Source organism: Vipera ursinii (genome assembly GCF_947247035.1).
Source record: "Vipera ursinii genome assembly, chromosome: 5".
Classification (NCBI taxonomy): Eukaryota; Metazoa; Chordata; class Lepidosauria; order Squamata; family Viperidae; genus Vipera; species Vipera ursinii.
The window spans coordinates 24486038-24513918 of NC_139518.1; the positions used below are offsets into that span (position 1 = coordinate 24486038).

Consider the following 27881-nt stretch of genomic DNA (forward strand, 5'->3'; position numbering starts at 1 on the left):
ATATAAATGTATCTGATCATGTCTTTCATGAAACATTTACCAGGTAGAAAACATTAATCCTTCTGTCAGACCTATGTTACAGACCTGTGTAATTGTACATCGAGGTTTTGCACTGTAGCAACAAGAGTAAGTAACTTCAAGCAGAATATTCATCAACTATTTAATGCTATGAAGGTTACTAACTCTATTGCTGTTGGAGATCTAACTTAATAATAATAACTGGCTGGATTTGAGGTTTAAAGGCAAAAAGTTGTACAGCCTAAATTAATCAATTTACACCATATAAGCAAAATAATTTTTCTCTTCCCTTTTAATGATTTGGCAATTTTAAATTGTGATTTTGTTCTCAAGTTTAATTTTTCTACTTCTGAATCAATGACTTAAATAGACTTTACTATTAACCCCTTTTACCTCTGCAATCCCAAATCTATACAGCGTGAAAGATTATCAGAAATACATCAAAACAGAATTGGTTATGAGAAAAGACACCAATATTACACTGGCTATTTCTACATACTTTACTAATTTACATGGGCTAAGGATCTTCTTTCCATCATTAAATATATCTCCAAACCCACACGTTATTTATATTATATATGAATTTATATTTTATACAACACTTTTCTACCAGCAAGTGTTCCCCCCCTCTCTATAGGGGCAATACAATTCCAGAAATCATGGATAAAAAGAATGCTAATGTAATTTAATTCAAAGAAAAAAGGTTGAAAAGAGAACCAGAATTTATTAAAGGCTGCCTTTCTAAAACAAAGTACTAGAAAGGCATATATGAATAAGTGAATTAATGATTATAACACTTCAGATACCTCTTGCCTTTTTCTTTCTTCTTGGCTGATGGTCTGAGATAAGCCATTCCTCTTCACCTGAAATGAATGCTTAATTAATATATTTTTATAATTCATACTTTTTAATATATATAGTCCATTTGCTTACCCTAACTCATAGTTTCTATGATAGCAATTGACAATTTATGATACCTAAATGGTTTGTCAATGTCTCAACCATAGGTGACTTCTGTGCTGTCAGTTCCCTTTACAGATGTTACACACTACTGAAGCTCTGCCCAACCAAAGGCACTCTAGAAAGATTTTGCTATGGCTCCCAGATGTAAAAAAATTGCCCTTTCTAGTACTTCCCTTCGTCCAGTGCGCTCCCACAGAGAGGGCCTCCTTAGGGTGCCGTCGGTCAAAGAGTGTCGACTGACGGCCCCCAGGGGAAGGGCGTTCTCTGTGGGCGCGCCAGACCTTTGGAACCGTTTACTGGTGGAGCTCCGGACGGCTCCCGACCTTCGCTCCTTCCGATGTGACCTAAAAACATATTTATTTGAACAAGCCGGCCTGGTCTGATGGGTTTAGGGGTATTTTAACATTTTGTATTAATCTATTTAATTGGGCTACTGTATTTAATATTTCTTTTAATTTTTATATATTGTATTTTATTGTACTGCCCTGTACACCGCCCTGAGTCCTTCGGGAGAAGGGTGGTATAAAAATTAAATAATTATTATTATTATTATTATTATTATTATTATTATTATTATTATTATTATTATTATTATTATTATTATTATTCTTACTGTCAAAAGTATGTCCTCAATTCCCTAGTACACTAAAGTGTCGATTTAATTCTAGTGGAGTAAGAGTTCTCAAATTATATGACACTTCAAAAATTTCAAGGATGGACCAAGGATGTGAAATTTGAAGGCTTGTGCTTAAAAAGGGTATTTCTTATGTTAAAATTCCAACAGTTTGGGATTACTGAGCGATGTATGTAGGCTGATGGATCAGTCTGTGAAGATGGGCAGATCACTAGTGGGCATGTGATAAGAATTGAGACAAAAACCCTGAATGTGGGGTCGTAAGATTAGGGCTTGGGCAGGCTGTGAAAAGGAGGAACAGAAGACAAACATAGGTTATCTGTTGCTTTATATCAGGGGTGTCAAACTGCCAGCCCGAGGGGCCAGATGCATCATAGCAAAACTGCGCCCACCCCATTGCCGGCAATGGAAAAAAATCACGATACGTCGTGTCACGTGACGTTGCGAGTTTGACACCCCTGCTTTATATTATTTTCATTACCTTTTTGTTACATGAAAAATCATGTGTGCTTATTTTTACTCAAAAATTAAAAAATGGGTAGCATCTATTTGCATTTTAATTAATTAGTTTTAATTTATTTATGTAATTGAATTGTTTGTAAGGCCAGAAGTTAAATTCAAATAAAATGTAAGTATGTATGTGTATCATATGTGTGTCTCTATAATTCTTTAATATAAAAAAGTTAAAAATAAAAATTAAAGAAAAAATACAGTTTCAACTCACAAGGAAAGGTAGAATTATATGGAATCCTGCAGAAGGAGATCAGAAAAGGAGCATATGGCTGAGGGACATACAGTATATACTGATGGTGTAAATGTGTCTTTTTATAACACCTGAGCAAAATGGCAGAGAACAATGGATCCAACCTGGTTCAGAACAATGATGGAGGAAAGGTAAAAAGCTAGTAGAAAATGGACAAATCTAAGCTTTACGTTTACTAATACTTTGTTTCACATACACTTAGAAAGACTATTTTATTTAAAACCTATTTTATTATATGGTCTAATGCTTAACATGGTAAGAGGCATTACTTTATTGTGAGGTTATAAAGATTAGTTAAAGCATGCCTCTACTAATTTTAATACAAACAAAACTCTCTATTACTGCAATAAAAGATTAGAATTAAAATTAATCTTTTTTGTCCTTGTTTGACAGATTCAATCATGCTGGTCAAGCTCCCCACATTCCTATAGCCCAAGAATGTCAAATTTGCCTGTAAGAAAATGCAATTCAGGTTCCCATCCCCACATATTCTGTTTTCTTTTTTAACAGCAAATTTTTTAAAATCCAGCAAACAGGTCATTTATAGATACCTAGGTAATGAGAACAAGGGACGCGATGGCTCAGTGGGTTGGGACGCTGAGCTTGTCAATCAGAAGGTCGGCAGTTTGGCGGGTCAAATCCCGAGTGCTGCGTAACAGAGTGAGCAACTGTTACTCGTCCCAGCTTCTGCCAACCTAGCAGTTCGAAAGCACGTAAAAATGCAAGTAGAAAAATAGGGACCACTACGGTGGGAAGGTAACAGCGTTCCATGCGCCTTTGGCATCTAGTCATGCCGGCCATATGACCACGGAGACGTCCTCGGACAAGTGCTGGCTCTTTGGCTTTGAAACGGAGATGAGCACCGGCCCCTAGAGTTGGAAACGACTAGCACGCATGTGCGGGGAAACCTTTACCTTTTTTTTAGGTAATGAGAAAGGCCATTCTTCTGATGATTTATGAAAGTTTAATTGTTCCCTTAGAATAACACTTCTTTACCTAAGATTATCACTGTTCATGAAGGCCAAGGATCAGTCACTGAGAAAGGAATATTGGTATGGTATCTCTAAACACCTTTCTATGCTTCTACATTCAGCTGCCTAAGTCTCAATGAATCAAAATTACCTGAAAGGGAACAATTCATTGAATCTACCACACATCTTTATGTAGCTTCACAGGCTATAATTGATACTTCCTGTTAGCATTCGACTTTATAACTACTTTGCTGTATTTCATGTAATTTGGCAAAAGATGCAGCTATTTTACGATGTTGCAGATAACTTGAAAAACTTAATTATATAACTTAAGATAATACTATTGCCAAATGTATTTTCACTTTATTTCCTGGTATGCTCACAATTCAAGCTACTTTCACATGCATGTTATTGCCCTGGTATTGCATATTGTGAATGAGACACTGCGGCTTTTACTTCTTAAAACAAAGACAGCTTTAAAAAGAGCTGAATATATCTTATTTTTAATAGCTTAGGAACTATTTTCAAAAGACTCTGTGTTCTATTCAGCTTCTTTCAATCAATTAAGAAGAGATAAGCAAACTAAAAAAAAGACCTTACATAAAACAGAGCATTGGAAAGATTAACAACAAAAATAACCCCCACACATAGGAGCAATATCACCCACTATACATATTATACATACACATATAAGTGCATATGTTACATGCTTGCTCACTTGCTTGCTTAAATGGAAATCATTTCTGGTCCGTAAGAAAGAGATTTCCATCTGCAACTCCAATATCTTAATCCTCTTCTTCCAATAGTTAATCAGAAATTGTTTTAACTCCAGTATAATGGCTCGATTTATACATTACTTTTAGTCATAAAGCATGATTTACAACATCTAATGGCTATTAAACCAAAACCAAACAAACTACACTATATTTTAGTTGTGATATGTATACCAACGCTTATTGGCTACGACTAGTGGAGTAAAACCTACAGGGACTCGATTACATTTACCAACACAATGTTTTCATGAGACTTGTAGCAAATTACAGCAGAAAAAGATTGATTATAAATCTCTAATGCATAGTAGAATCCCATTTTCAGTTCTTTGGATCCAACTCATAAGGTCTATATGGAGCTTTGATATCAAATGTTCATGATATAGTAGCATTTTGTTGTGAATCAATGAGTAACAAACTGATTTGATTTTGCTTGTCATAACCCCATGCTATTTAAACAAGAGCATAATGGGAACTGCTAATTTTAGATCATACAATCTGACCCTTGCACTATCAAATACAGGAGACAAGAGGATGCAGGTTTACAGAAAATGAGTATGTCATAAGTTGTATATATAAATCTGCCTTTAAAAGGTACCAACTCATCAAGCTATACTTGTCTTTTCCTAGTGCAGAATATTGTTCAATTTGTTGTTGTCCAAATGTTACTATGTTCCTCCTTATAATTTACAAGTTAATCTTGAAGATTTTTTAAAAAATGGCACCATCAAAGCGAAAACTATCTTTTATAGTTACACACATTTACCTTGTTTATATTAGCTGTTTATCAACATAACTGTTTAATGTGCAGCCACCAGAGCTTAAGAATCTGACTACAGCACAATTTGTAATCCATCACCTATTTACTTATAGCAACTTGGTCCATCTCATCTTTGAAAAACATGGCTTTTAGTTTGTTAACAGATTAAATTCTCCTAACTTATAAATCTTGGCTTACAACCACATTGGATTCACAGCTACACTAAATCATAAAGCAATTTGTTTAGTTTGATATGCTGAATAAATCCAGTAAACAATAAACCCAACCAAGCAATCACCCAATTTTGTATCATATTTGTATCAGATCAAGAACAGGTCATAAAGTGTGATTACTGGACTATATTTGGCTTGATTATTTTTTATGTCTAACACCTATCAATTAATCCAGTCATTCTTACATACGAGGCTATGTTATAGTCAATAAAAACATTTTAGAAAGTCATTACTGCATCAGTAATGAAATATTAAGTTCTATCCACTTTTCGGAACAGGTTTTTGCAAAGGTATTGTCAAACATTAAAATTAAATTTAAGTAGCTAATAACATTACTTCTTCAGCAATGAATCACATTGTACCTGTAAGTGCAGCTAACTTCAAAACTTAAAAAAAGTATAATTTTTGACATCTTACAGATTTAAGATTTTTTTAAAATTATTTCCTTATCTCTGAAACTGCAGGAAGGTAGTTATATAAGAGAACTGATTTTCATTATCTGCTTATGCATTATCCATTCATATTGCTCTGATAATCTTGAGGCTATTGATATCAAGTGGGCAAGGGACTAGTGGCATGATTATTTTTTACAACAGCTCTACATGACCCCTGTGAAATGGTAATGGGAAGTAATCACATGAAAGCAATAATCAGACTGCTAAGATAATGGCCAAATTTGGATGTTCACACTATAATTTAAGCTCCCTGCAATGAGCCATTTCAGCTGGATCAGTCCATCTTCTCTTCTAATCCAGCAGAGACCACAGTAGGAAATTAACAGCACAATACAGTTGGTTGTTCTGACTGCAATAGGTCAAAATTGGAGTAATGAAAACAACCTTTTAGACCAGATGATAAAATAAAGGTTTTTTTTTGCTTGCCCTTAAACTATGCTGTTAAATTATATTGTGTACCTGATGTAGCTGAAATCCAATTCAATCATGTTGCTTCAGAAAGATTTAAGAAATATTCTTTTACAGGGAACATTTTGACTAAGTTCATATTTGAACTCTGAAAAATTTTAATAGTTTAGAATTTGGAGGAATAGACCAAGGTCCCTTCCAACTTTATTATTGTTGTTGTTGTTGTTGTTGTTGTTATTATTATTATTATTATTATTATTATTATTATTATTATTATTATTATTATTATTATTATTAATAAATATTCCTAAAAAAAGTGTCAGCTGAATGTATGGAAGATGGACATATAGAAATCAGTCACTAAGCAAAGCAGACATTAAGCAAGATGTCATACAACCTCTTCACTCAATGATTGGAATCCTGGCTCTGCTAGTTGCTGTTGCTAAGCCATTGTGCAGGCCATTAAGTGGAAGGAGTCCCAGGTCAAAAGGTATTGCGGGAGGCACTGAAGGCTGGGCTTAGACTTTGTGTTAGTTGGCAGGGTGCTGAAGTACAACACAAAGCTGCCACTTCCTGGGAGGTCCAGGCCTGCTCCCCACCACCACCTATTCAAACAATCATGAGAATAATGCCTGCTCTCACAGTGCTTTAGAAGGGCTACATGGCAGGAGGAGGCTTTTGAAATTCTGCAAGAGTGGGCATCATTCTCACAATTATTCAGAAGGTTAGAAAGCTTCTGCATGATTAGGAGTGGAGTCCACTTGCAGTTGCAGAAAAAGAGTGAAATGGGGTGCTGTGCATGCACTGGCTGGCCCTCCAACTGACCAAGGTCTTGTGGGCCAGGGAGTAGGGCTGGTCTTTTGGGTGTGGCAGCATTGCACATGTTGCTGGGCTGAGTGGGTGACTGAGATGTGGAGAGATTGGTAGGTAGGAAAAGCTGAACAGACTGCCAAGTTTCCAAATTTTCATAACATGGCCACAGGGGCGCTACAATAGCTGCCACTTCTGGCAACTGTTATTAAGTCCATATTCTGGATAGAGAGAATCATTGGTTTGAAAGAAGGGTTAAAAAGTTAGAACTGAACAGCCCTCCCTCAACCGAGGGGGAGGAATATGACAGCACCTATCTCCTGCCTACAATGCAGTCCTTTCAAGAAGGCTCCACAACCATTTGCATTCTGATTCAGGTGACCCTGGGGGCACAGATAAAACCCCCAAGTGCTAAATGAACAACCAGATGACCCCCACCATCCAGTCAGAACTGATGCGGCTTGTTGGATGAGAAGTGAAACGTCATCTTCCTCAAAGAAAAAACATAGCCCAGTTGCCTTTTGAAAAAAGCACCCTTGAGTTATTACCGTATTTTTCAGACCATAAGACGCACTTTTTCCCCCCAAAAGTCAGGGGGGAAACGAGGGTGCATCTTATGGTCCGAAGGTGATCCGTATGGCTAGCTCCAACCTCTGCAAGTGGAAACCAAGGGAGACTGCCATGAGCATGAATCGGCACGTGCTGAGAAACGCTGATCTCGCACTCCTGCAATCTCCCTCACTTGGTTTCAAGCTTCCCTTGCTACAAGAGAAAGCAGGCTGAAACGGAGCGAGGGAGATTGCCAGGAACGCAATCTCGCACTGCTGCAATCTCCCTCACTCTGTTTCAGCCTGCTTTCTCTTGTAGCAAGGGAAACTGAAACCGCGCGAGATTGCGTTCCTGGCAATCTCCCTCGCTCCGTTTCAGCTTGCTTTCTGCAAGAGAAAGCCGGGCTGCAGGGCCGCCTCCGTGGGTACTGCTCTAACACAGAGAGGGAAGGACAAAGAGGGAGAGAAGGAAGGAAGGAAGGAAGGAAGGAAGGAAGGAAGGAAGGAAGGAAGGAAGGAAGGGACAATGGGAGAGGGAGGGAGAGAAAGAGAGAGAGAGAAAAAGATAGGGAGAGAAGGAAAAAGAAATAGGGAGGGAGAGAAAGAGGGAGAGAGGAGAAAGATAGGGAGGGAGAGAAAGAGGGAGAGAGAGAGAAGGAGAAAGAAAGGGAGAGAAATAGAGGGAGAGAAAGAGGGAGAGGGAAAGAGAGGGAGAGAAAGAAAGGGGGAGAGAGGGAGAAATAGAGGGAAAGAGAAAAATAGAGGGAGAAAGAAGGAGAAAGACAGGGAGGGAAATAGAGGGAGAGAAAGGGAGAAATAGAGGGAAAGAGAAAAATAAAGAATGGAGAGGGAGAGAAAGGGAGAGAGAAAGAAAGAGGGAGGGGGAGAGAGGGAGAGAAAGAGAAGGAGAGAGAGAAATTAAATTAGTAACATGATTGTTAAGTGAATCTGGTTTCCCCACTAACTTTGCTTGTCAGAAGGTTACAAAAGGCGATCACATGACCCTGGAACAATGTGACCATCATAAATATGAATCGATTGCCAAGCATCCGAATGTAAATCACATGACCCTGGGGATGCTGCAATGGTCATAAGTGTGAAAAATGGTCATAAGTAGCTTTTTTCAGTGCCATCGTAACTTTGAACAGTCACTAAGTAAATCATTGTAAGTCGAGGACTACCTGTACTTTATCATTTTTTTCCCCTTTTTTTGGGGAGGTGTCAAGTTTTTGACACCTTGCTGGGCGACTGGTGGTACTCGGACATTGCCTTGTCCTAAGTGGTACAATGGATGAAAAGGTTGAAAAGCCCTGTTTTAGTATACTGATACTATTTGGTGCAGAATATTTTTTTCTTGTTTTCCTGCTCTAAAAACTGAGTGCGTCTTATGGTCAGGTGCGTCTTATGGTCTGAAAAATACGGTAAGTCCATTTATCCAGCACCGTTAAAATTTCACATTTCAACATTTCAACTTAAATAGTAGCCACCTGTACACCTCTCCATAGAATGAAGGACTCCAGTAAGGCAAGAGTACTCAGAGAAAGCAATCTCCAAACCTCTACCAAAAAAGTTAGGATTCTAATTTGACCCATTTGAAAGAAGTCTCAGTGGTTCCTTGAAAATACAATAGTGAAATGGAAGTGAGAGGACAGGAAAAGAGGATGAGGCAGTCTTCTGACTGACAGCTTTAAAAGAGACTACTCCTTAAAGATATATTACAAGTAATGCTTTGCGGGGAGGCAGTTCTTACTTGCCCTGGCATTTATAAGACAAGATTATTCAGTCACTCTTTCTTCATGTTTTGTTTTTTTTATTCTTTACGGATTGGTGTACTGCTAACTCCATGAATTCTGTGGAGCTTGTAGACATCACACAACAAAATCTATCCAATTAATCATTAGACAATTAAACAGCTAACCCACTTATATGTGCTGTCAACCACATGTGAAGATTTCCCAAAATCTGTGGAAAGACCCAGATTTTACTGATTTCCTAAGTGGTAAGAAGGAAGGAATCATCCTGACCATGCTCCATATGGTTATTTTATTAAGCATGAATCAAAGCTTTTCCTTTCCATAAAATAAGTTTGTTTATAATATGTTTCCTGAAGTCATCATCCAGTTAGTCTGATTGCTATAAAAACCATGAATCAAGGGAATAATGAAGATGTAGCAGACACCTCTCTTTGCCAATTGTTGTTAGTTGCGAAGTCGTGTCCGACCCATCGCGACCCTATGGACAAGGTTCCTCCAGGCCTTCCTGTCCTCTACCATCTTCTGGAGTCCATTTAAGCTCATGCCTACTGCTTCAGTGACTCCATCCAGCCACCTCATTCTCTGTCGTCCCCTTCTTCTCTTGCCCTCAATCTTTCCCAGCATTAGGCTCTTCTCCAGTGAGTCCTTCCTTCTCATTAGGTGGCCAAAGTATTTGAGTTTTAGCTTCAGGATCTGGCCTTCTAAAGAGCAGTCAGGGTTGATCTCCTCTAGGACTGACCGGTTTGATCGCCTTGCAGTCCAAGGGACTCGCAGGAGTCTTCTCCAGCACCATAGTTCAAAGGCTTCAATTCTTTGGCGCTCAGCCTTTCTTATGGTCCAGCTTTCACTGCCATACATTGCAACTGGGAAGACCATAGCCTTGACTATACGCACTTTTGTTGACAGGGTGATGTCTCTGCTTTTTAGTGTGCTGTCTAGATTTGCCATGGCTTTCCTCCCCAGGAGCGTCTTTTAATTTCTTGGTTACAGTCCCCATCTGCAGTGATCTTGGAGCCCAGGAAAATAACATCTGTCACTACCTCCATTTCTTCCCCATCTATTTGCCAAGAATTGAGAGGGCCAGATGCCATGATCTTGGTTTTCTTAATGTTTAGTTTCAACCCAAGTTTTGCACTCTCCTTCTTCACTCGCAACAAGAGGCTCTTTAGTTCCTCTTCACTTTCTGCCATTAGAGTGGTATCATCTGCCTTTGCCAATTACAACTACTAAATAGTATCTGCATGTTCATAAACATTTTGCTTTGGGAGGTAGTTCAGAGTAAAATAAGGCTGTAAAAAACTTGCTTATAAACATCACCAATTTGAAATTTGAGGTGCTTAGTAATATTATGACACTTACTGCAGACAGTTGACTCCATGTCGATCTTAGAGGTTTGTATTGAATGACTATTTTTTCATCTAACTTGTGTTCTTTTGATTCTACTTCTTCATCGGAATCTATATCCAAAGCTTTTTCTTTATAATTCTGATATAACACTGCATTTTCTGTAATAACAAAAAACCAAAATTGATTTGAGATACTTCTAATAATTTTCTCTTAGACAGCTAGTTTTGTTCAGAACAGATACTGGGAAAGCATATTATAAAATACAGAAACATTAGGTCAGCCAAATTCAGGAAGGAAAAACAAAAAACCTATTTTATTCTCCTCCTCCTGTAGATGATTGAATACAAATGGTTCCTCTGTGAAAGATGGCTGATTTATCTTGTTAGCAAGGTACGTAAGCAAGGTGTAAAGTCATTTGAAACTTTAAACAGAATCAATTAGTTTGTTGTAATTATGATTGCAAATGCAGAGCTGAATGGTATATAGCAACATCTTAGATTTAGTACTAAATATTGGGCTTTTTTCTCAGGCCTATTAAAATGTCAATCAAACCATTCCATAATTTATCATGTTGCATAAATTATACAATCTGATGTTTTGATTTCCTTTACTTTTTAAATACTGAATACATATTACCCTAAGATTTAAAAAGTGATAATATAGAACTGTTGTAAAGTTACAGTACCATACATCGTTATTGTAAATAAAATAGGCTTGACCTAAGTATCTGAAGTTTCAGTCAGAAATCCCAGATAGCCCTATTTCAGTTAAATGTACCGGTAACTGAAATTTACTTTCCACATGAATAACAAATTAATGCAATACAAAAATACACACATAATCAGTTAAGAGACATGTTAACAATAAAATGACCTTCTGAAAGTAGGCTGAACTATGTTTCAATTCTTCTTATATGTGAATCTTATGAATATTTATTGAATTATATAGAAGTTACACACACACAGAGGATCAATCCTATCAAGTCTGGTTTCCTGTTATTAATACTCTTTGAGTAGGGGGAGAGTAACTGGATTTGAGCCCCGCTTTCAATTTATCATGTTACTTTTCAACTGTTGTTCAATTTACAGCTTGGGCTGAAAGCCTAAGATTTGTAAAATATGGGATATATAAATAAGTTGCACTGGTAATAACAAAGTATGAGGATACCACTGAAAGTGTGAAAAAATATTAAAAATTCCAATATGTTAAACCAGCAGCATATGTAGATCAAATCAAGTCTTTCTTATGATCATAGACCATTATAAATCAGCATATATATATATATATATATATATATATATATATATATATATATATATATATATATATATATATATATATATTTGTTCTCTGAGGTTTTCGCGGGTGCCTGTATGTGGATCCTTGGTTTTTCGGGTTTCTCCCCGCGTAGAACTAAAGGTGTAGGCGCAACGTTTCGACGAAATCCCATCCGTCATCATCAGGCTTGTGGTTTCTGCTTCCTTCTTCTGGGAGAAAAACTGGATGACTTCCTCACACACCTCAATAGCCTACACCCCAAAATACAATTCACCATGGAAACAGAAGCTAACAACCAACTTCCCTTCCTTGATGTTTTAGTCTACAAGAAATCCGACGGCTCCCTAGGACACACTATCTACCATAAAAAAACGCACACAAACCGCTATCTGAATGCACTCTCACACCACCACCCAGCACAGATCAACTCCGTAGCCAAGACACTCATCTCCAGAACAAAACAACTAGCTGACAAACAACACCTAAAAACCGAACTACACAACCTCACTAATGTACTAACAGCCAATGGATTCCAAAGAAACATGATTACCAACTTAATCCGAAGAGAGACACCCACAAAAACCCAAGACAGAGAACAAGAAAAAGGCAAAGCCCTCCTCCCATACTTAAAAGGGACCACAGACAGAATCAGCAAAGTCCTCCAAAAACACAACATCAAAACAGCATTCTACACAGACAGAAAAGTATCCACCATCCTAAGAAACCCCAAGGACATAATTGGGTTAGAAAACCAAGGAGTATATGAAATCCCATGCACCACCTGCCCCACCACATACATCGGACAGACCAACAGAAGAATAAGTGCACGCATTGAAGAGCACAAAAACTCACTCAGAAAGGGAGAACAAACTTCATCCCTGGTCCAACACTTTGAAGCCACGGGACATGAAATTGATTTTAAAAAAACCAAAACTATCGCCAAAATTGAACATTTTAACAACAGAATAATCAGAGAAGCCATTGAGATAGAAAAACGCCCCCACAGCATGAACAAACGAGATGATACCTCTCGCCTACCAGCTATTTGGAAACCCGCCTTGATTGACAGACGAGTCCCAACCACCAAGAATGATACCAGACCCAAACTCATGATAACATCACATGACATCACCACCACACAACTATTCAAAAAGCAAATCCGAACCCACAATGATAAAGAGGCACAACCACAAAACAGAAACCTAACTACAGCTGCAACATCAGCCACTTTAAACCCCTCCAAACCACATAATAAGCAAACTGACACCCACTATAAAAACATGGCACCACCACAAACACGAAGGCAAACAAAAACAGCACAACTCACCAGCTCAGGTCTAAGGCTGGCAGCTGAGACCAGCCCATCCACTCAAAACACACCCCCACCCAATCAGAACACCCCCACCATTCAAAACACACTCCCACCCAATCAGAACACACATAATCCCCACCCAATCAGCACACTTCCACTCACAGAACACACCCCCTCTGGCAGTTTAAAAAAGAAAAACAAACAGCCACATACTTCTCCCAGAAGAAGGAAGCAGAAACCACAAGCCTGATGATGACGGATGGGATTTCGTCGAAACGTTGCGCCTACACCTTTAGTTCTACGCGGGGAGAAACCCGAAAAACCAAGGATCCATATATATATATATATATATATATATATATATATATATATATATATATATATATATACACACACACACACACACACACACACACACACACACACACATATATATATGTAAATTTTAGATTGGTAACAAAGAATTAAAGAGAGATTTAGATTTAGATAGTTAGCAATCTAAAATTTACACAAATATGAGCTGTCACTGTTGTGACTACTGCCTGTCGATGGCCTTCGGATAGGCTGAAACAGGAAATAAAGATTTGTCCCATGTTTGGGGCCTAGCAAGGTAATCTAAATAGTTAACAAGCATTTAACATATATATATATATGTTAAATTATAAGAAAATTATGAATTAAAAAAATCCACAGACATCTGAAATGCAAATGACCAACAAAACAAAGTGTTGCCTACAAGTGATAAAAGTATGCAAATTAGGACAAGAAGTAACAATGATAACCAAAGAAATTCACAATACCAATGAGAGAGATGGGAGCCCACACAAATGGGCCATAACCAATGCTTAGATAACCATTATAACAAGATTTATACCTTGGATTTCCTTATTCTCTCCATTAACTATACAATATAATAGAATTATTTGCAATAGGAAATCCTCTTATCCTATTTTACTATACTTGAATACATTATAAAGCTGGTTCAGAGTGTTTTCCCACCCATGCTACTAGTGGAAGAACACTACAGATAATACAACCAAAATGTTTGTTGATATTTGGTGTAACAACTTTGGTTTTGTTTTCCCTCATCCTGTTAATATAAACAGAAGAATCTACACCTTTGACCCAAACTTTGCTTTGCAGAGTTAAACCTAACCTGGTTCCATTTCTTTATAAGATATATCATTAAAAATTAGTACAGAATACCCAAGCAGCTCTTACCTTGTCCATCAAATGTTCCTTGTCCTTTTAGCATTTTCTTCTACATTTCAAAAAGAAAAAAGAGAAGGGGAAGGGGAAATTGGTGAAACTAGGAATGCTCATAAGAATAAATGAATTTAAAATGTTTCCCATAGCATTTAATCATTAGTAAGTTAGGATAATAGCCATCTTCCAGGAGGTCTACAACTTTGGTAATGTTCTGATTTGGAATCAAAATTTCCCAAACCCATTGAAAGTAACAGACTTTGACATGCATATCAGTAATATTTTTGTTGAAGAAAAATTTTAATTTTTTTATTAAAGTAGGAAATGGTTCACTGTATAATGAAGTATAATGAAAGTATAATGAAATGCATACAGTAAATGATTTTATTAGTCTTTAAATTCAATAGTATTTCCTGTATAAAGGAAAAGCCAGCCTTTTTTCCCAATTACGCCCCCTCAAAAAAAAAACCTCTAGTTTCAATATACGTTACTAAAAATTAATTGGACACCATTCTTTTAGTATATATTCCATCAGAGATAATGTCTTCATAACTTAAATCTTATATTACTTGGTAATAAGTCTGGGGAGTTGGATTGAAATTTGGATACACGTAACAGGACTGACGTAAAACAGACTTTCCTATTCCATCTCCACTTAGCAGATTCTCCATGCTCCCAGAGTTATATAAATTACCAGAAGTAACAGGTCAAAGATCAGATGAAGGCTGGATTGACAGAAACACCTCTTAATCACAATTTACCTCATTCAGCTTCAACATGGTAGAAGAGTTGAAATGAAAAGGACAGGATATAATAGCAATGATCTGTTTGTTAAATCACAAGTAGCTAGGTTTATCCATGATGCTAAGACATAATCATAACTTCCAAAACACAATGAATGGGCTGCACAACACATTAAGCTAAAACTAAACAACCACACAGTTTTCAGGGATACTTAAAAAAATCCTAACATTCCTCAGATGATCTCTACATTCCAAAATGGAATTTAAAAAAAAAGAAATCTTCAAATTCTTTGTTTTTTAATAGTTTAATGCATACATTTCTGTGTAAAAATCTCTGAGGTCCAAGGTGGAGGTTAACATTATGAATTTTTTAAAAAATATTGGTTGAACAGCTATACCATGGTGCCTAGCAAAGACAGGACTGTAAATAAAAAAAGAATCTTGCTTTTAGTAAAGACATGGTTAGCAAAATTATATATATAAAAAATCCAGTAATACATCTCTGCCAAATATGCATTGTATATGTGTTGAACTCTGTAAGAGTTTTACAAATGTTGCCTTTGCACAAATTATCTGACTTTTAAATTATGGGGATTTTAACTTTTCTTTATGCAAAAGTTTCTACCTGAATAGATAGCAAGAAACCCTGTCAGTGTAGTGAAATTCATCAATGACTTGACTGATCTGAATTAAGATGCCAGAAAAAAATGATTAGAAGGGTATCTATCCCCTTAATACAATTATTTGAAAAGAAAACCCAACTCCAAATAATGCTTTCAAATACACACACACATTGTTGCTTAAACAATATTTCCATCAAGAGTTATACAGATATTTACAACCAGGAAATATGATAAATAAAAATGTATAATCTTCAATCAGGACATATTGACATAATCTGGAACGATCATTTTTACCATGTCAACTAATATCATAAACTTGAGCATCTGAATGGAAATTTATGAAACGGTAATATTCTTGTGCATATAGCTATAAACATTTTAGGTTGCCAGCCTAGAGAAAGTTCAAGCAAATCAATGCATGACCCTGCCTTTTTCTGGGATAAGTTTAAGATACAATCTTCTGGTCCTAACAAGAGTCCGGAGTACCTAAAAATACTGCTCTCAATAGTCAGTTTGTTTTTGTACTGGATAGTACTCCACACTAACCAAGTTTGAAACACAAAGAGGAAAACTGAGTTTGTATCCAGAGCTTGTGCTAGAGTTGAGAAACATTTCAGACACAAAACCTCATCGCATATGAATGTCACAGGGATAAATTTTTGGATAGCTACTAAGAGCACTTGATGAAATAAAGAATTCACTGTGATTTTCAAGACATGCAGTTTGAATTAATTTCCCACTTAAAAGAGTAAATAAAAGATTATCACAAATAATGAAAAGTGGATGATGCATTGTATATTTAAAATATGTACCTTTTAAGAAAAGTAACACATTGCATTATTAAGGTTTTTTTTCTCCTAAATGGATAAGATTACATATAACAGCAAAGGGTCTGTTCAGGAAGATTTCAAAGACTCATTTAGTGATAGGGCTGTTATCACTCATTTGTGGTAAAGAATATTTCCTTTCTCATCCTTAAACCTGTAAGATTTCTCACATTTTTCCCAATTAATCTATGGTTAAAATACTATTCTGATCTCGCAGCATAAAAACTAAAACACCAAATGTTCAAAATAAGCCCATCTGAACTACCAATGACTGTAAACTATTAATAATTTCATTTATTTACTTACCTTTATTCTTCCTAAACTAGAGAATTTCTCTTTATCTTCAATTACTGCCTTCAGCACTGGCTGAGACATTTTGCTTTTCATTTTAATATTGGCAATACCATCAAAGTCAATACCACTCACAACAGCTCGTCGGTATGAAGTAGACCTCAAGCTACGCTTTAGCATCCCTGGGCTTTCCACATCCCCTTCTGCTTCATCATCTTCACTGGCTGCCAAAGGTGCATCAAGAGTCTCCACCATGCTGCGTACCTTAAGTACCCTGCTGTTTGGCTCTGAATTCTGACAATTAGCTTTACCAATTACTCTTGTTTCAGAAGCTAAACTCTTAGGGATGATTTGCTGTTTCCCCACTTTTAATGCGGCAAGACTATTTGTGCTTAGAATCACAGATGACATATCTGATTGGCCATTCCGATTTGATGGTATTCTTTGCAGAGGCAAATGTGCAATGTCTGTGGGAGTACACAGGCAAACAGCTTCATTTTCTAAGTTTTTAGGAAGTTGACTCGGTTGTAATGCTAAGTCAATGGTTGTGTTATTATTTGGCGAATACACAATTTCCGTTGGTGACACTCCAGGGCTTGATTTGAAAACAATATGTTCCATCTCAGAATTAAGTGATGCTTGATTAGAAGCCTTCCTTGTGCAAGTTGATTTACTGCTTGCTGAATCTAAATAACCACTCGATGTAAAATTTATAGAATTATTTGAAACCATTTTCAAGATTTGTGGGGACTGGTCAGAAAGTGTAGAAGATAAGGTTCTATGTTCTGGAAACTGAACCTTTCCATTTGGTACACTTTTACAGGTCAAAAGCAAGGGACCTCTCTGAATAGAGTTGTTGTCTGGAGAAGTAATTGTTTCATCAGGTTGCATTGAAGTGAATGTATCTTTGTCTTCCACAGGAAAATCTGTGAAGAGGACCCCAGTGGAACTCTGATAGGATTGTGGTCTAGGTTTGTTCTTTGTATGCAAATGCCCACGATGAGCTGATCTTCTCTTCCACAATGGTGTAATTTTGTTATTGGAAAAGTCCACTTCATTTTGTCCATCCATAACCCAGAACTGAGGTCAATTCAACATCAACACAGGAATGCAATATGTCCTATTGCACAATAAAAAAAAGGAAAAACAAAAACTTAAATCATTCAGTAGCCACAATCTAATAAATCACCCTTGATGGAAAAAAAGGTAGAAGAGAAAGCATCCATCATCTCAGTATTACTTTTTAATAAAAGCAGAAACTGTCTACCATTTCCAAAACATGTCTAGTACTGTTGGGAGAGGATATGAGCAGTAGCAGTTTGAAGCTGAGATAGGTAATGGATACCATTCAAATGCCTCACGGGTGTCAAACTTGCCACATCATGTGACGTGTCACATGTTGTGACTCTTTTTGCATTATCAGTAATGGGGTGGGCGTGGCTTCGGTATGATGAAACCGGCCCATGGGCCGGCAGGTTGACACCCCTGGATTAAGTTCTAGATTGTTCTTTTAAATAGTAATGCCCAGGCCCCATTTATGAAGGATGATTATCAGATGTATTGATATTTCTCATTCGAATTAAAATATCAAAAAAATGTTTCAGTGTTTTCCATCTTCCCACAGACTCCCATCGCTGTGGTTAAAGAATAAAGGAGAAAAATTGTATTCCATAAAATGAAATAAAAAAAGAATGCTTGATGAACACTCAAAAGACTTTGGCTTAGAGCTGGTGAGTACACTAATAACAGTGGACGTATGGAAGCAGAGTTTAACATTTAAATAAGTAGGCAGTCTCAAATGTATTCTTACAGTTATTCCCACCAAGATGATATGAAAAGGTTCACTGGTCATATTGTGCCAGAAAAAAAACCCCTTTTAATTAAAGTTTTTCTGAGGCATTTAAAGGAAGCAGTTTTTTATTCTACATGCAGTTAAACAGTGAGGCTGTTTTTTAAATAAAAGATCTACTTTATTACAGCACAAGAATACTAGCCAAGAATAATTTAACATAAGCCATGGTGGTTCCAGAAGGCAAAGCAAAAGAAAGGTAATCATTTGTATTGGATCAGCTTCTGTTGATCTACAAGTCATTCTGCTCTCCACCAGACAGGCAAATTAAGAACACTTTATATTTCCTATCACAAATAAATTCTCTAGAAAAAATATTTTTTTAAGTTTGAAACCATGTAGGGTATGCAATAGTTATGCAGTCTGGTGCCATTTTTTTCATCAAACCTAATTTCACTCAATAATACCATCAATCCATATTTCAGATACAATCATGCAAATATTTCAGGGATATTAAGAAAATAGGTACAATTTGTACAAAGCCTAACAGTGCTTTTTAGAAAGGGTGGCAATACCTTAAAACATACCCCAAAACATACACGAGGGATCCTAAGAGAGTAGCTAGTGTATGACAACAAAGAATAATGGCATTACATGCTGCAAAGTAGTATAAATTTCACTTCCTTTCCCAGAAACAAATCCTTCATAAATTTACATTGAAGAAAGCGCACCAATGTACTCCAGGGTATTCACTTTTGAACTAACATGTACAAGATTGCACTTCAGCAGCAAAGTTTATTGAATTACCACCAGCAGAAGCCCAATCTGATAAGCAGAACTGTACAAAGTCTAGGAACATTTTACAAACTAGTATACTGTATTACACAACATTAGCTTTTAAAGCAAAAAATAGCAGCAAACCAAGATTTTGCTTTTAGACATTTGTTCCACAATACTTAAATAGGGTTTTAGAACCTCATTTTGCTCTAACAATTCCATGCTTAAGTATGCCTTACTCATTGCTTAGCCTGAGGCTGAGAAAGCCCAGACATGTTTTGAGGATAAGGCCCCTCCAGCGCCATGGGACTTGTGTAAAACATGCATAACATTACACAGTTAGTACTAAGGACAATAAACAAGAATTCCAGCGTCTACATTAATTACAACTGTGTGCCATAATACAGTTGCACTCTTTGGTAGTGTTTGGATGAGTTTATGCCACATAAGGAAGCACAAGAGGAGGTCAGCGAGAAGCCTTCTCTGCACGATCCACGAATTGAACAGTATCGGAAACGAAGGATTGGGGTTTTTTCCCCTGTTGTCCTTCCAGGACGGCGGCGCAATCCTTCTGAAGCCTTTGAACTAAGCAGACTGCACCTTTAAGAAGAAAAATCTGACCTGGCACTCCTCATATGAGCACTAGAGTAATTCCTATACTATGCATTCCTCTGTAACTGCTCGCATACCACTGTTCCCGTTAGCAGCCTTATACCGGTAGCATTGACATTATTCCCTATAATAATCCTCTGGCGGGTTATTTTGGGAGGGGGGGAGTGAAGGAGCAACCCCCCATCAACCTGAGGAAGTCTTGCGGCTTAGCGATGAAAGAAGCGCCGTGTTTACAACCACCAACTCAGCCCTCCCTTCAAGATCCCTTTAACGGCAGTTGCTGCTAGGAAAACTTTCTGCAGGGAAGGGGAGGGGAGGGGAGTTTTCCAGCTTGCCTCCCAACTAGGGAAGCCCAAGCGTCTTTCCCGCCAAAATATCACAATACAGAAGCCCCGGGTCAAGTCTAATCCTTCCCCCAATTAAACCCAGCCAACTCACCTCATCGGAACCGCACCAAAGTAAAGGCGAAGGCTTAAAAGGACTTGCAAAGCTTCCGAGCCTCGGCTCAGCCAAAACTTCCGACCGGTTGCTCTCGCGCGCTCCAGGCGCTCCCTCCACCCGAGACCCGCTCCTTGCCCTCCAGTCCGGTCCCCGCACCGTGCTCGGCCTTCAGTCGGAGCCCCGCCCTCGCCAAGGCAAACCCCACCTTCTCAACTCGACAGGAGGGCGTAATGAAAGCCTGTCGTTGCTGCTGCCGCTGCCGCTGCCGCCTCGCGGGAGCTCGGACGGCTTAGATCCGCGAGCCCCGGAGGTTTCTCCGCCCGTCCCCCCAAAGGAGCTGGTCTGCTTTGCATGCAAAGACGCAACCCTCCCGTCTGCTGCGCGTTTGACGAAGCCGGGAAGGGCTTTTAAGGGCGCCTGAAATTGTCCCATCAATCATGCTACGTATGGGAATCAGAAGTCCCGGTTCTGCAGACGGGAGAGGATGATTTCCAAAAGGGGCGGAGGAGGAAATAGGGAGCGGGGAGTCCTTTGTGTTATTTGAGTGAATGGGACAAACAGAAGTGCAAAGACGGCAGTAAACAAAATATATGACATACGATCTGACCAAATAATGGCAGGACTCCGCAAGCTACTTAAAAGGTATCACCTGGATGAGGCGTAAACCAAATCACGTGGCTGAAATTGTTATATAATTAAATGAAATACTGCTTGCCACCAGGAGTGTTTTAGAGAGGGAGAGGAAATCCAGAACTTTGCTTCCTTTTTTTTTAATCAACTTACTGATAATTCTAATGAACATTACTTGCACGTTGTCCTGGTTCATGCATAAATTAAACGGGTTTTTTTTAAAAAACAAAAGTATGAGTTATTAAGCAGGCCATAGTTTGGGCTGCCAAGTGGCAGATATCCAGATGGCTGAAAACGCTGAAAACTTCTGTCATTTTTGCTGCTATCTATCTGGTTGAAGTTTGGATGTTCGCCATGTGGATATGTTAGCTTATTGTTAGCAATTAGTCAAATGACCATACCAATTAAATTGAGAAAAGCCACATGGATATTATAACCCTACCATAGTAGACTGATTCGTATAATGCTAACATGTAATGAATAAGTTTTCACAGCATTAAATCAGAAGCAAATTTGCCATATTGTCATAGGGTTTTTAATTGAGCTCTGCTGACAAGGTAAAGCAGGGGTGTCAAACTGCTGGCCCATGGGCCTGATGCGTCATGCCAAAACCACGTCCACCCCTTTGCCGGCAATGGAAAAGTCATACATCATGACATGTCACGTGACATTGCAAGTTTGACACCCCTGAGGTAAAGGCAGTGGAACCTAAATGGAGGCCTTGGCTGTTATAACTTATTAAGGACTTGAGCTACACTATCTCACTCAAAAATGGGGCTCTATTCTGTAGCCTTGTTTCTGCTTAGTAAAGTAGAATCTCAAGCATGCATAAATTTGGAGCTTTATGCATCCACCCTAATTTTCCAGTCTGATCGAAAGTACTAGACTGTGCTCCACGCATAAAATATGCCTATTCAAAATTTGGTCCAACAATTTCAGTGATTAAAGTACCAAAACAGTAAAGAAAAAATCCTAAGAGCTGAGAAATGTGAAGTTCTTTCTGTATTGCCATTACTGGGCCATGGTTTCAGTGGACAAATATGAAAGAATTTAAAATACTTTGTCAAGTAAGAGAAGTCTTTCTGGGTTAAAAAGGTCTTGCATGCTTGTGAAGATAATAAAATAATAGTCAAATAATTGTCCATTATTACTCTAACCTTTTTACTCTTGTGCAGATGTTTCAATATTTAATCCTTAATTCTTATGGAAGAGTTGTGAATCTGAAGGACTGAAAAGCAAAGTGTCCCTACAATTCATTACAGAATTGCCATTATCCTTTTTTCTGTTAAAAATGTCTGGTACAATGAAGTAAAATGTACAACGAGACTTTCCTGTTCTTCTATAGCCCCAGCTGCAGTGATTTTTCTGGTGTGTTATCCTTCCATCATTGCTACTTTCTGCTATCATCTCACAGCATTCCAAGTGAAGTTTTATGATGAGATCTAGAGAAAGGTCATGATTTTGGATTGTAAATAAGCAGAAGTAATGTTGGCCATCTTTGTAAATTACTAAGCACCAAAGCCTGCAGCTTCAAAGATGTCGCAACTTTTTGAAGGCTTTGGTACATACTGTAATTTTAAGGATCATAAAAACATTTAAAGTAGTAAACATCATTTTTGTGTCATGCAAATTTGCCAAGAGATTTTGAGATAGCTTTAAGAATTTCAAAGCCTGCTGTATGTAAAATGCATTCATTAGAATTCCTGTAGGTTAGTCCTTTTCAAGCTTGGCAACTTTAAAATATGTAGATTTGCCAACTTCTTTTTCAGAGAAGCCTTCTACCTCTATTCGTATGCCAGCTAGAAATCAAATGAGTGAGGTTTTCTTTATTATTGCATTTCCATGATGAAAAAAATAATCACAACTTTTCAGAGTTGACAAAGATTACAACTACTATGTGGTTTGAGTTGACAGGCTTTTCTCTTATGTCTCTGCTGGCAATTTCATATGCTTATATCAAACTTCTGATAGGATCAGGGATCAAGCCAGAAAGCAACTCTATGAGTATAAAATATAAAAAGATATTCTATATTTCTTAAGGCTCAGCAAAACTGGAAAAGTATAGTTGTAATTCTTCTCTAAGAGAAAGACTTTTCAAACCAATTTCTTAAATTAATGTAGCCCCTAAGATAAAGTAATATGTTTTGACACAACCAATAGCAGCAAAAGACTTCTATACGTAAGTTGTATATATGTGCAAAAATATCTCCCAGCTACTAAAGGAAGCGTGCAGAATGACATGAAACTCCTAGTCAAGAATGACATTTTTTTAATGCAAAATGCTTCCCTCATCCGAAGCGAACTAAGGTGACTATTTACTATTTTCCGGATAATAGATTATCAGAACATGTCTGAACATTCACATACAGCACTGTGTTCGCACATCACACCACATCACCATGCAGTCAGTTTTGGTGATTTATAAAATGCATTGAAAGAATGTGTGAACCCAACCAGCAGTACCTTCTTCAATAAATCTTTGCTAACAAAATTATGGCTTACTGCAATGTAGGAATCGGGATAATTTCACTGGCTTTTTTTTATCATGGTAACACAGCAGTTATGCAATCCATAAAATTTCAAACCAAAATAATTATTCAGGCTAAAACATAATGCAAACAGACCTTGTGTTTAAATTGATACTGTCAGTAGTACATGCATACATTAAACCTCAGAACCTTCCTTTATTAGTTATTTACAGCATCGGGGAACAGCCTAGCAACCACAGTTTTGTCCCTATCCCAATGAGGGTGGCTTTTGTCAGACTATGATTTACACAGCTTTATCCCACTGTTTTCTAAATCACAAAACCCCAGCAAGCCCAACAAACACAAAGGAGGATAGAGATTGTCAAGACAATGCATTATTGTAACAGCAACATTTTCTACTGCCACCATAAAAACTGAACCCTGCTAAGGACTGCTAATGAGGACAAGCTTTAAGGGGTGATTCTTTCTAGATGTAGAAGGCTATTTCCCTGTAACCGCTTTTTTAAATTTAATGTGTTTATATGCATGCCACCCTTAATTAATGCCTATGGGGCAATTTACAACATAGTAATCAAAATACATTAATAATCTGAACAATCACCTTTAAAAAGGACAAAAAGCAGTCGTTAAACCATAATATTCAGCAGGAAATAAAGCTCAAATGTCATCTCCCATTGCTGCTAAATAAGGAGGAGTGTCAAAGGCAATATAATTATACCATCTATTTCTAAGTACAGGAAAAAGGAAATGCTTCTACTAGTAATTTAGATTAAAAATTTGAGCTTTTCCTAAAGATGGACCATATCGGACTTTGCATAGTATGTCAAGGAACACATTTCAAATGTGGATAATCTTCAAGAACTAATTTTTAAAATATGGATATTTAAAGCACTGGTTTGTGTATCAAATATTTGCAAGCCTTAAGGCAATAATATAATAATAATAATAATAATAATAATAATAATAATAATAATAATAATAATGTTGGAAGGGACGTCATCTAGTCCAACCCCCTGCTCAGGCAGGAAACCCTATACCAGACATGTCAAACTCATGGTGTCACATGATGTCACGCAACGTATCAGGACAGTTTTGCCATTGCTGGCAATGGGGTGGGCATGGCTTCCGGATGATGCGTCTGGCCTGCAGGCCGGCAGTTTGAAACCTCTGCCCTATACCATTTCAGACAAATGGCTGTCCAATCTCTTCTTAAAGACTTCCACTGATGGAGCATTCACAGCTTCTGGAGGCAGGTTGTTCCACTGATTAATTGTTCTAACTGTCAGGAAGTTTACACACACACAAACACACATTCCCTTTTTGTTGTTGTTAGTTGTGAAGTAGTGTCCGACCCATCATGACTCCGTGAACAATGTTCCTCCAGGCCTTCCTCTCCTCTACCATCTTCTGGATTCCATTTAGGCTCACGCCTACTGCTTCAATGACTCCATCCAGCCACCTCAATCTCTGTCATCCCCTTCTTCTCTTGCCCTCAATCTTTCCCAGCATTAGGCTCTTCTCCAGTGAGTCCTTCCTTCTCATTAGGTGGCCAAAGTATTTGAGTTTTAGCTTCAGGATCTGGCCTTCTAAAAAGCAGTTAGAGTTGATCTCCTCTAGATCTGACCGTTTGAACGCCTTGTAGTCTAAGGGACTCACATGAGTCTTCTCCAGCACCATAGTTCAAAGGCCTCAATTCTTTGGCGATCAGCCTTTCTTATGGTCCAACTTTCACAGCCATACATTGCAACTAGGAAGACCATAGCCTTGACTATACACACTTTTGTTGGCAGGGTGATGTCTCTTCTTTTTAGTGTGCTGTCTAGATTTGCCATGGCTTTCCTCCCTAAGAGCAAGCGTCTTTTAATTTCTTGGCTGCAGTCCCGTCAGTGATCTTGGAGCCCAGGAAAATAAAATCTATCACTACCTCCATTTCTTCCACATCTATTTGCCAGGAATTGAGAGGGCCAGATGCCTCCCTTTTTATGGCCCTGTAAATTTATTTATTTATTTGATTTGATTTGTATACCGCCCTTCTCCCTAAGGACTCAGGGCGGTGAACAGTGACATAAATATCAAAATGTACAAATACAGATATTGAAAACAAATTAAACCCTAATGCTCAAATGCAGAAGATAAGTTACCTTAAAATAATAATTACAACAGAACCCGTCAGACCAGACCGGATTGCTCAAACAGATAGGTTTTTAGGTTGTGTCGGAAGGAGCAAAGGTCGGGAGCCATCCGGAATTCAACCGGTAAACGGTTCCATAGGTCAGGCGTGCCCACAGAGAATGCCCTCCCCCTGGGAGCCACCAGACGGCATTCTCCGAACGGCGGAACCCTTAGGAGGCCTTCTCTGTGGGAGCGCACTGGGTGGAGGGAAGTTGACGCTGGAAGCAGGTGATTCCTAAGGTACTCCGGACCCATGCCATGTAGGGCTTTGAAAACCATTACGAGTTGGGGCGACTGAATTGAGCTGAGTGTTTACTACTCTTCCTGATGCTACACAGAGTTTGCAGCAGATATTTTTTCATTGCATCCTAGGAGAGAAACATCTGCCACTCCCTAGGATTGGACTCTCAACTTTCTGAGTGGGAGGCTAGCATCTTCTCTACTAGGCCACCATGCTGTTCTGACTGGATTTTGCACACTCTGCCTTCACTGTCAACAAGAGGTTTCTGTAGTAATATGTAGAAACCATAGTGCAGAACTTCCTAAAATAATCCTTCTCTTGAGAGAGTTCTAAAATAAACCATAATCATTGAATCAATAAATAAAAGTGGAAAGGGAAAGCTGACTTTACCAAATACTTAGTATTAGTGAAAGCTGTTTTCGAAGCAATATGAGGAAGCTCTGTCAGACTAAAGTTTCTCTTACAAATTTTGCAGCTAATTTGGATTCAAGTACAGATAGTCCTCAACTTATGACCACAATTAAGCCCAAAATTTATGTTGCTAAGTGAGAAGTTTGTTAAATGAGATTTGGTCCATTTTATGACTTTTCTTGCCACATTTATTAAATGAATCACTGCAGTTATTAAAATAGTAACATGGATGTTAAGTGAATGTGGTTTCCCCATTGACTTTGCTTGTCAGAAGGTTGCAAAGGGGCATCACATGACCCTGAGATACTGCAACCATCATAAATATGAATCAGTTGCCAAGCACCCGAATATGATCACATGACCCTGGGGATGCTGCAACAGTCATAAGTGTAAAAAATGGTCATAAGTCACTTTTTCCAATGCTGTTGTAACTTTGAACGATCACTAAGTGAACTGTTGTAAGTCAAGGACTACCTGTCAAATGTTCAGAGTCTAGTGATTAAGCAGCTGCCATGTATTTATAAAAAAAAAGAAAAAGGGATCATAAATTATCAAATATATCCTATAAAAAGAGGGTGCTATATTTTAATCTTTTTATGTAATGGGCATGCAATCAGTATGACAATCGATTGTACAATATCAAACATTCCTTTCATATCTATAGAAGCAACGTAGTGCTAATTTTAACAAAAAGAATGCTTTTAAATCAATTTTCCCTGATTTGGCTACCTTCAGTGAATTAGTCCACAGTCCAGTTCACCGGGGGCCATTATCTTTATCCTGCCATATTTAGTCGAAGGCTGCCAACTTAATATATTTTAATATAAAATAACGGTAAATACTCCCTCAAGCACAATATTACTGATTACATGGACAACAAATAAATTACATGGTTGACAAATAATGTGTATGTGGACACAAGTTGTGTAGTTTGGCAACAATAGGTAAGTGGTTTGCCATTATTTTCAGCAGGATTTGTTTGTTTGTTTGAGCCTATGGCCCAGGGATTTCCTGATATTCTCCCATTCATACCAATGTATCTGGCCCTGCTCAGATTTTTTTTTTATTAAACTGGTTTGAAGAATGCATTTTAGGTAAGCTGATAAATGATGTCACTGAAGACATATCTGGCATAAATCTGTTGTTTTAATTCCCCTGTAAAACAGAACGAACATTGCCAAATAGAGTCAGATTATTGTTATCATAAATTCCAAAAATGTAGAAAGAAAAACATTCCATTGTAATTAGGAATAAAACCCTGGTGTCATTGAATTAGAATAGTTATACATTATTTTTCAAGCTCAGGTCTTGTTAGATTACTGAATATTTTTCTAGAATATACGTTGTCCTTTGTTTAGATTTTGGTTTAAGTCCTCAGTTTTCAAGCAGACACATTCTTTTGGAAAGTCTTGTGCGTATCTTCTATAAGTTAACTGCTGTTAGTCTTGGCTTGCACCTTCTGGTTTACTGGCACTTAAATTCATGCTGAAATATTTTGGTCATTGTTTCTGAAATTGAGCTTAAAAGGAAACAGGTAGAGGAGTGCAAGCTAGCTAGTCATTTGGAAAACTTACTGCCAATTTCCTTGTACTTGACAAAGGCATT

General features: G+C 37.8%; 1 protein-coding gene across 3 annotated transcripts in view; it reads right to left on the reverse strand.

Moving 5' to 3' along the window:
• Positions 1-20487, reverse strand: part of ARHGEF26 (Rho guanine nucleotide exchange factor 26) — a 50270-nt gene extending 29783 nt beyond the window's left edge. For 2 of the 3 annotated variants that reach the window (XM_083364667.1, XM_083364665.1), the window contains exons 1-4: positions 16730-17982; positions 14246-14285; positions 10447-10592; positions 825-881 (exon numbers count right to left, since the gene is read on the reverse strand). In XM_083364667.1, the coding sequence (XP_083220793.1) occupies positions 825-881; positions 10447-10592; positions 14246-14285; positions 16730-17785 (1299 nt within the window). In that variant the 5' untranslated portion in view covers positions 17786-17982. Of the gene's footprint in view, positions 1-824; positions 882-10446; positions 10593-14245; positions 14286-16729; positions 17983-20330 lie in introns of those variants that run through there. The other variant, XM_083364666.1, reaches the window with a different exon arrangement.
• Between the last annotated feature and the right edge of the window lie 7394 nt (positions 20488-27881).